The 9,730-nt window shown below is 42.8% G+C and overlaps 1 protein-coding gene across 3 annotated transcripts; it reads left to right on the top strand.

Moving 5' to 3' along the window:
* The first annotated feature begins 279 nt into the window (after positions 1-279).
* Positions 280-9,518, top strand: ZBTB42 (zinc finger and BTB domain containing 42). Of its 3 annotated transcripts, XR_004645602.1 has the most exons (3): positions 365-466; positions 7,642-7,784; positions 8,784-9,518. XR_004645602.1 is itself a non-coding variant. In XM_034769835.1 (2 exons), exon 2 carries the CDS (start codon positions 1,975-1,977, stop codon positions 3,403-3,405), a length of 1,431 nt encoding a protein of 476 aa, XP_034625726.1. In that variant the 5' UTR covers positions 280-466; positions 1,961-1,974; the 3' UTR covers positions 3,406-3,571. The 3 variants fall into 3 exon arrangements, 2 of the variants coding, with proteins under 2 accessions (XP_034625726.1, XP_034625725.1); XM_034769835.1 differs by lacking the exons at positions 7,642-7,784; positions 8,784-9,518 and adding an exon at positions 1,961-3,571 and having other exon boundaries at positions 280-466; XM_034769834.1 differs by lacking the exons at positions 365-466; positions 7,642-7,784; positions 8,784-9,518 and adding exons at positions 977-1,338; positions 1,961-3,571.
* The last annotated feature ends 212 nt before the right edge of the window (positions 9,519-9,730 follow it).

Here is a 9,730-nt window from a genome sequence, read left to right as displayed (position 1 = left end):
ACTGCAGCAGCGTGGGACAGCGAGCGGACGATCTCGCGGCACATGGCCGAAGCAGCGGGCGGCGGGGCAGCTGCCGCCCGGAGCAGAATGCGGGCAGGCCGGGGAGGGGGGCAGCGCTGCAGCCGCCGCCGCCTGGGGGCTGGCAGCGTCAGGGGCCGGAGCCGGGAGCGCGGCTGGGGCTATTGTGTGCACTAGACAGGCAGGGGGAGACACACACACACACACACACACACACACACCCGCTCGCTCAGAGGGAAAGTATCGCGAGAGCGGCTGGCTAACAACCTGCTTCACAACACAAGAGCGCTGCTAGGCTGCCAGCAACAGAGCCCGGGGCTCCTGTCCGCCTCCGGCTGTACGGTCCCCGGCGCCACCAGCCACATCTGGGGCGGCTGGAGGGGGGGCAACCCCGCACGTGCGGCCGCGACCCGGGGGCCGGACGCTGAGCCGCCAGCAAGACAGGCTGGTAAGTAGCCAGCAGCGGTGCCTTCCCTGCCCCCCTTCCCCGGCTGGGCTGCACCCCCCTGTGCCTGGGGGCACCCTCCTGCCCTCCTCCCCAGCCCCTTGTGGGGGCCAGCTCTGTCCTCTCCGGTGCATTTGACCCCCCCACACACACACACACCCCTCCCCCGAGCCTGCCCACAAAGGGAAAGTCCAGGCAATAGTCCCATAAAGTTACGGGGGGGTTGGGATTGCCGCAGCTAAACGAGCCCGATCGGAGCCTCCTCTCCCCGGTAAAGTTTGCGAGCTGCGCTGGAGCCGGGAACTTCTCCCAGCAAAGGTCAAACGGGCTCCCTCGTCCCTCTGCGCGGCTGCAGCCGCAGCGGTGGGATTGTTATTAAGCAACTTTCCCAGTATTATTCTTTGGGGGAGGGGGGGAGAGGCAGAGCCGGGGGAGGGCTCGGTTTAAGTTTATGGGATTTAATAGATGGCTATAAATGGGGTTGCTGGAACTTTAAAAGGCAGCAAGCTGTGGTTGGCTGGTAGCTAGATTTGGAGTAACATATGGCATTAAAAGGAGCACAGCTGGAGGTAGCATTTCCATCGCAGTGAAGTCAGAGCAGCTGACTCTCCAGCTTGCAGTGTAATTAGCAAACCGAGCACTCCCTCCCTCACTCGCACACTCTCCTCTCTCGCACACGCACTCACCCGCCTGCTATTCTTCCGCTACTGCCGAGCAGCACCATCGCCGCCTTCGCCCGGGGTGCCCTCTCCCACCGCAAACTTGGGCGCCTCCAGGAGGGGCTTTTTTCCCCCATGCACCCCTCAGTCCCTGCGTGGCAGCCGGGTAAGGTGAGCCGCCTTGTTGGATCTCCCTGCTTGGAGCTGTTGCCGCAGGTAGTTGGACTTGTAGCCTCACCGCATTTCTCTCGAATTATTGGTTTGCTTTTAATAACTTTTAGGGCAGTAAACTTTGGGTGTGTGCGGGCTTGATTCATAGGACCTTTCTCCTCCCATCACATCCTCCCCCTAAATCCGTGAAGTGTTCAAGCTCCTTTACTAGTCCAAGCAATGAATGAGTGATCTATTATTTAATGTAAAATGATTGCGCATAAAGTTAAGTCTGGGGGTGGATTGATTTGTTTGTTTCATTAAAAGAACAAAACTGATGCCCGGAGTTAGACATTTCCAGGAATGCATAAACTGCTGGGTTGTCTCCCCCTCTTCTCCCCCCCCCACCCCCAGTTTGTTAGTGAAAGAGACAAAGGTTGGAGGTGCTGTTTCTTTAGAAGCTTTTGTTTACTTACAATCAAGTTTTTCCTGTTTGGAGCAGGTGTTGAAGGATGAGAAGCATGTTGGCTTTCTTTGTTTTAAATAAAACTATTCTAGACAACGAACAGTAAACGTTATCTCCAAGGCTGTTTCTTTGGCTTGTATTACCCAAAAGCCAATCTGTTTGTTACAGCTGCTAGGAGGCTTTAGTTTACAGTAGCATTCAAGTTTTTCCTGTTTTGAACAGGTTATGAAGGAAGAATGGAGTTTCCAGACCATAGCCGCCAGTTGCTGCAGTGTCTGAGTCAGCAGCGTCACCAGGGCTTCCTGTGTGACTGTACTGTTTTAGTTGGAGAAGCTCAGTTCAGAGCCCACAGAGCTGTTCTTGCTTCTTGCAGCATGTACTTCCATCTTTTCTACAGGGACCAGTTAGACAAAAGGGATATTGTGCATCTGAACAGTGACATTGTCACAGCCCCAGCCTTCAGTCTGCTGCTTGAATTCATGTACGAAGGAAAGCTGGAGTTTAACAGTCTTCCAGTTGAAGATGTGCTCGCTGCAGCGAGCTACCTTCACATGTATGACATTGTGAAAGTCTGCAAGGGCAAGTTGAAAGATAAAGAATTGTGTTTGGAAGAAAAGATGAATGATGATGTGGCAAATTTGGAAAAAGAGGAGCATTTTTTAGACACGGGAGTGCCCCTGGTACATGAGTTTGACCCGGGACACAAACAAAAATTCACTGTCGCAGAATATGATAGATCAACGAATAAAGATAGGATCAGTGGTCACCCTGGCTGGTCCTCTGATCTTATAAGTGTCAGCTCTGTGTCTGCAGAGGCAGAATCGTGTACCACAGCAGCTGGAAAAACAAAGGCGACTGTCAATAGTTCTGCAGGATCTTTGTCCCAAAGGTCTGTTAACCATACCCCGGCTTCAAATGATGTGGACTGTGCTCTGGATTTGTCTTTCAAGCCTGTGTCTGGGAGAGATTCCTTACACCCCTCCTACGTCTTTGGACAGCTGGCTTCCGACAGCCAGCAGCAGGGTACTGAGCCACTTGTTAAAGATGAACAAGACTTGCTGTCAGATCAGGAGGACAGTGAAGCAAGGAGTCCAGAGAGTCAGCATTTTGGGAATTCAGCCAAAAGCCTAGTGACAGGGTTAGGACACATGTTCACAGGAAATGGCAATTCTCATGCAAGAGAAGATGATATAGATCAAGACCGAGATGAGAGTGAAGATGACATGGATTCATCAGATATCTCCTCCTCTGGTGTGCTTGTGCCTCCTGGGCATATCTGCATTTGCCCCCTTTGTAGCAAAGTTTTTCCAAGCCCACACATCCTGCAACTGCACCTGAGTTCTCACTTCAGAGATAAAGATGGCTCAAGGACCAGGTTGTCACCTGATGGTTCGGTGCCCACCTGTACGCTTTGTGGGAAGACTTTTTCTTGCATGTACACCTTAAAGAGACACGAAAGGACTCACTCGGGTGAAAAGCCTTATACCTGTGCTCAGTGTGGAAAGAGCTTCCAGTATTCTCACAATCTCAGCCGTCACGCAGTAGTGCATACCAGAGAGAAACCCCATGGCTGCAAATGGTGTGAAAGACGATTTACACAATCCGGTGACTTATACAGACACATCCGTAAATTTCATTGTGGCCTCGTAAAGTCCTTGGTGGTTTGAGACAAGCTTTTTGTTGTTGTTGTTGTTGTTGCTAATGTAATGTGTGGGGTTTTTAAGGCAGCATCTGATTTTCTTTTTTTACTGATATCCACATCAGTTAATGATGTTGAAAGATGCTTAAGTCTACACTTCAATGGCCTTTTTGCCACAGCCGCCTTTTTTTTCCCCTGTTCCCCCCCCCCCCTCCCCCCCCCCCCCCCCCCCCCGTTGTCTGTTGCGCACCCATGTTACATTATTTCCAAGTTAGTAGAGTGAAAATGATTTAAGTACTTCTTCAATGATTTGGGCTTCTATTTTTCATGCTGGAAGTACTTGCTTTGTGTTCACCCCCTCCCCATTTTAAAAAAGATTGATAACAGAATTGGAGAAATACTTCAAGATTTACTTAAGTCCCCTAAATGCTATCTGTATATTTCATGACAACACAAGAGCTGAACTGTAGCTTATTTGATGCGTCTGAGGGAATCTGCTCACTTAACTCCATGTGTCTCAAGATGAGACCTACAGCCTTTTCAAGAAGTAGGCTTAAATTGGCCCAGTTTTTTAAAGAGGTTTGAGAATTCCTTGAATTGTACTTGCGTATCTGGTACAGTTTGGCTTTTGATTTTTACTACTGTATCAGAGTAGTTTTGCAATCATCCTAAAATCTGAATGAAAAGCCTTGCATACAGACTTGGCATACTCAGAAATTTAAAAACTTTCCTTCTTTCTCCCCATCCCTCCTCTAAGGACTACTATTTGTTGAATAGCACTGAGCTGCTTTTGAATTTTAAAAACTGGGTAGAAACATGTTTCTATCTGCACTATATTCACTCCTTAGCTGTTGAAGGATTCGCACTGGAGTAAACATGTAAACTCATGTGATATAGGAACACATTTCCATCCCTGTCTCGACAAACAAACACAGGGACCAATCCTGCTACTGCTGGGGAAACGTTACTTCAGTGAGTAAACTCATAGAGGGTGCAAGATTGGGTCTGTAATATGTGCCATAACCTTGCTCAGACACTTGGGAATGGATAAAAGTATACAACAACTGCAGAGGCTGGTGAAGGAAACGAAATGGCTGAGCAGCTAGTTAGGAACTGATGACCAGTATTCTTAAGAGGAAATTGGTCAGTGTAATAATATGTGACAGTCAATCTTTTTTTGTTTGTTTGTTAATGGGGATTTCTGATTTTGTTCAGGATACCTGTAGCATCTTTTGGTACATTTAGTAAAATTACAAATTTTTTGAAATGACCTGTATTAAAGAGCAGTAGCTTGGATTTTTTTTTTTTTTTTTTTTTTATGGCTTATATATTGTTAAAGTTGGCAACTGCCCTGGGCCAAGTTATGTGGAATTCTACTGATTTCTTGGGTAGCACAAATGCAAGCCAGCGGAGGGGCTTGGCCCTGCTAGTTTCGCACCAGCCGAAGAAAATATTAACTTTCCCATTTTCCTAAAATTTAGACCATCTGTAATTATAACCAGTTAACTGAATTACTGTATTTGGAATTCCATATCTGCCTAAGAGAACACCCTTTGGTCTGTGCATGTCCGTAAATATCAGATTATGCCTCTCCAGTTAAAACAGCCGTTCAAGGTACACGCACATACAGAACTGAATTCTTATGACATCTGTGCTTTTGAATTTCATTTTTCTGAACTGAATCTTTTTCTTAATTTAAAAAAAAAAAAAAAAAGTTACTTTGTCAAGTTTACTGACACTCCTGGAATGGTTTCTTGAAGTTCAATCATTTTATTTTTAAACGAATTTGAAGCACTGAAGTGGATTCTTCTAAATACTGTACTTCAGAATATCGGATTTCATCCCAAAAGAAGGAATTGTCCAGCATTTCCCTTTACATGTATTAAGTAAGCACTACTACCTATGTGGTTTCAACAGTGTAATTGTGATATTGATCTATTGTGAAAGTACTTTTAAAAAAAAAAAATCAGGACTTCATTTGTTGTGACCTCCTCCTTATTCATCTCTTAAACTATGAATGTACATGTAATGTGAAATTTTACTTCTACTCTTAGTTTGTTCAGACTAATTTCTTTGCATTACTGTAAAATATTTTTGCTGAACCTGTTACATAGGAACATGTGGGAGAGCACTGTATGTGTTAACAGACGTGGCTTTGGTACTGTGGTCTTATTCTACTTAATCACTTTTTTTTTTTTTTTTTTTTGCTGTGATTGGAAATAGCACTGAACAAAAATCTACTAAAATTAAGTTATTTTTTTTCTCCTGATGATACTTGAGATAGTATTTATTAGAATTTTTTGAAGTGGAATTATTACTGTTAAACTATTTCAAAATAAGTTAATCTATGCTTCACCTTAAATCTTACACAAACTTCTGTACATGCTGTAAAGTGAACAACTAATACAGTAGTGGTATTATCTAAACTAGCAATATTTTTTTTCATTTTCATTTTTTGCGATACTGTTGTTGCATTTCACTCTTCACTTCCTGTTCTTATATATATATATATTTTTAAAAAGAACAAATATCATAAATTGTGCCATAATACATCATTAGTACGGGGGCAGGGGAAAGTCAGAACAAGTTTGCATCTGACTTTAGTCTAGAAATAACTCACTAAACTAATGCTATGAGCATGCTCTGTACTGCATTGAAAATGGGGTAGGAGTAAAAGTAAAAGATATAACAAGCTGTGGTGGGGTTTTTTGTTTTGGTCCTTTTCTCATAGCTTAGTATTTTTCTCCCCAATTTAATAGCTTGAATTTCTAAAGTAAAGATGTTTGTTTGCACTTATTTTTATTTTAAAGTGACTTTTTTTTATTGCGCTCTGTCTTTTTTTTTAAAGTTGCAATAGCTTTGAGCATGTCTTCAAAAATGGTTCATTACAGAGAAGTACTAAAAACATTGCACACTTATGTTTGTTTTCATAAAATATTTCACTGTGGGGGAGTTACCTTCTCTGTAGAGAATAGTACTGCTCTAAATTTTAAACACTGGATTTGTCTTCTACAAACAAAAACTGTGAAGTTAATGTAAAAAAAAAAAATCATCAATATTTTTAATTGTTTTTAATCTTGTTGCAGTTCAGATTAAATATGTATATTTAAAGACACTAATTTTTGTGGGAGAGTTTTATAGTATACAGTATGTAGAAAAGCTATTGGAATGGAATATATTTTATAAAAATGTTCTATCACTGTTTTATAGTGAACTATTTTTTTTCTTCAGTGTTAGTACTATACTGTTTAGTCTAGATACGACAATCGCGTAAAGAGTGACTTAAGGAAAAACTATTGTTAGCGCTTAGTATTTTTGTGTGGAGTTTTGTTTGCAACTGTATTGGTATGTGCTGTAAAATGTGACAATCGTGATTAGGATTGTTGTCTTTATAAATTTACACAAAATAAAATGTGCTAGAGTTGTACATCGAGCCCTTTCGCTCTTTTTTGAACTTTTAAAAATCTATACCTGATCATGGTTTCACGGTTTCTTTGAATGACAAACTACTTTTTCAGGGCCGCTTGGATTGTTAGACACTTGAGGGAATTGCTATATTCTTGTCTGACAGGGACATAGACCCAGTGTTCAATCCATTACCCAGTCACTGAGGAAAACTAAATATTCACACCCTGTTCTTCTGTTTTGATATCCTAATCATACTGAACTTAATTCAAAGCCTACTGATATCCATGTGAACCTTTCCACTGACTCGAATGAGATTTTTGGATCTGGCCCATTTTTGAGCAATTCTGCAGTATATGCTCTGTGTCTAGAGCTGTGTTTGCTTCTACTGGAGACATGGGTACCTATCCTGCAAATGCTTACAGATTTAAGTAACTCTACTCATACGGTCCAATTGACTTTATTCAGGTGGGAGTAGTCTCACTGAAGTCAATTGGACTACTTATGTGAGTAGTTACTGATGTGTATAAATATTCACAGGACTGGGGCCTTAAGGTCTGAGCCTATTCCCACTGAAGTAAATATAAACGCTCCTTTCAGTGGGAGTTGGAATTGGGTCTTTTAAAAAAGATTGGACATGCTGGCTGTCTCTGAAGAGACTAAATAAGCTGTGTTTTACTATATTCTGAAGGACCCAACCAGGGACAGAAAGTTTGAAAGAACTGGTATTGCAGAGCTGCAAGTAAGGAAATCATAATATTTCAGGGAGGCAGGGAGCATGTTTTGCCCTTTCTTTTGCTGTAATATCTTTATTGCGAAGTCTCTCATATTGTATTCAAGCACATTTCCTGCCTTGCAGCGCTTCAGTACCTCCTGTCTCGCTCTGTAGGGAGGATAGAATGCTGTTGGAGAGAACTATCATTCCTACGGCACCCGGCTGTGATGTGATGAAGTGTTGGCAAGTTTTGTATAATTTTATTGGATGTGTAGCCACCGCTAGAGGTGAGTGTCTGTTGGTGGGATTCTTACAGCTGTCTGTCTGGCACCAGTAACCATTGTTTTCTTCCGTCCCTAGCCTTCTGTATACACTTGCAGATACAGACGTTTGTTTTCTAGATGCAAACTGAACATATCCTATTTTATTGCTCTGCTGTACAAAAATACCTTCCATTGAGGGATGGTAGACATAGGAGACGTGTTTTTATTAAACTTGCAGCTGACCCTATAAAGTAGATGATCTGCAAATATGCGTCAAACAAATATTTCCAAACTGAAGAAAGCAGCACTTTTTAAAATTTGGCTTGGGCATACTATGCCCATTTTATTTCTGCCGATTAAAAACGTTAAGGTATCCTAGCACTCCAGATCTTGGTGCCTATTGCTTGATAACTTATTAAATTTTAAGATGCAGCAGATGTCACGCTTTTCCACTATCAGAAGACTCAACAGATTCTAAACCAAATAGAAGGGAGGGAGAGGGACATGCATCAGAGTGGCTGCCGGGTTTTGATCTCTTTTGAAAGATGGACTTGCTGCTTAGCTCTCAATTCAGTCCTGGAAGGTGCTACGTTTCTTTGAGGTGCCAACTGCCTTCCACTCGGTAGCTCGTAGGCTGTCCTTAAGCCTTACAGGGTTGGCCCATATATTACGTCAAACAAAATTACACGGAAAAGCAAAACACCTTGGTACCAGACACATAATGTTGTATGTCCAGCTGTGAAGTTCACACCACCACATGTCACAGTGCAGGCCAGAGACCACTGCAACCACAAAGAAATGGCTTTGTGCTCTTTTTGACCGATGTGGCACAGGAGAGGATATAGCGGCCCAAATATAGCTACCAGCATTTTGCCAATCATCGGTTGTTTGGAAGCAAAGTGCTATAGGGGGTTTTAATCATGTGGGTTCTCCATTAGCGTTTTGGATTCTAGATTGTGAGAGGTGGCATCTATGGTTGGCCAAGCTTTTAGTCAAAACAATACTTAATTTTTTTTATTACAGACTAAGCATCCAGGCCTCATGATGTGACGAAGTACTGTCCTTTTGACATTGGAAGCGCACCTGAGCAACATCGTGCAACTTGTATGAGAATAAACCAAATTCCGGCCTAAAGTACCAAAATCTGACTGATTCAGTCATTCTCAACATTGACCTTGATAGGTCGAAAGTCAGTAAATACTGATCTGAGGCAGGAGTTGTCTGCTGGGTAATTGAACTTTTCTACTGAATGTGTAGGAATGGCTATCTCAGTAATGCCATTCTGCTTACTGGTCATGGGGCTTAGATACTGCTGTCTTGGACTGCAGTTGCCACTTCTTTCCAAATAGTCTTGTGGGTATTTTTTGTTCTGCTCTAAGTATTCTTGAACAGAATATGAAACAGCAGCTGTTATCTAAGGGAAGCTGTGGCAGGTGTGACCCAGAGGAAGTAGTGTATGTAGGACAAAGCTGGTATCAAGTAAAATGGAGTCAACAGTGCAGTTGGCCTATGAAAACGTTTTGTGCTCGAAGTATAAGGATTGGTAACAGCACCCTTGCTAGCCCGCTTGAAGAACAATTCGTCTTGAATCGCTTCTTACTTATTCTGGGAAGGGCCTGGCTGCAAGTGCAGAAGATTAAGCAAGTTGGTGCAGAGCTGCATCTTTCATAATGATGGAGAGACTCTGGTTTCTTACTCATTTTTATTAATGTAGAACGGGAGTGGTGAAACACTGCCGAAGAATGCAAAGCACTGTACGTACTGGTAACCTCCGTGTCTGAGGCTGTAAAGTTCTGATTGGCTTCTGACTAGCGCCTTTCATCCAAATGAAAAATATTTGCTAACCCTGTTTAATAGGAAGAGAGAACAAACAATTTGCTTATTGTTACCTTTTCCTGTTTGTTGTTCTCTTTAGTACAGCTGCACACTTCTGTGCACAGCTGGCTCTTGTGCCCTTTCAGAGTGATTTG

This window comes from Trachemys scripta, chromosome 4, assembly GCF_013100865.1.
Source record: "Trachemys scripta elegans isolate TJP31775 chromosome 4, CAS_Tse_1.0, whole genome shotgun sequence".
In the NCBI taxonomy this organism is placed as follows: Eukaryota; Metazoa; Chordata; order Testudines; family Emydidae; genus Trachemys; species Trachemys scripta.
This window is presented reverse-complemented; position numbering and strand designations above follow the sequence as displayed.

Bases quoted from the DNA above. Each gene is read 5' to 3' on its own strand.
- ZBTB42 (XM_034769835.1), top strand. From the start codon at position 1,975: ATGGAGTTTCCAGACCATAGCCGCCAGTTGCTGCAGTGTCTGAGTCAG.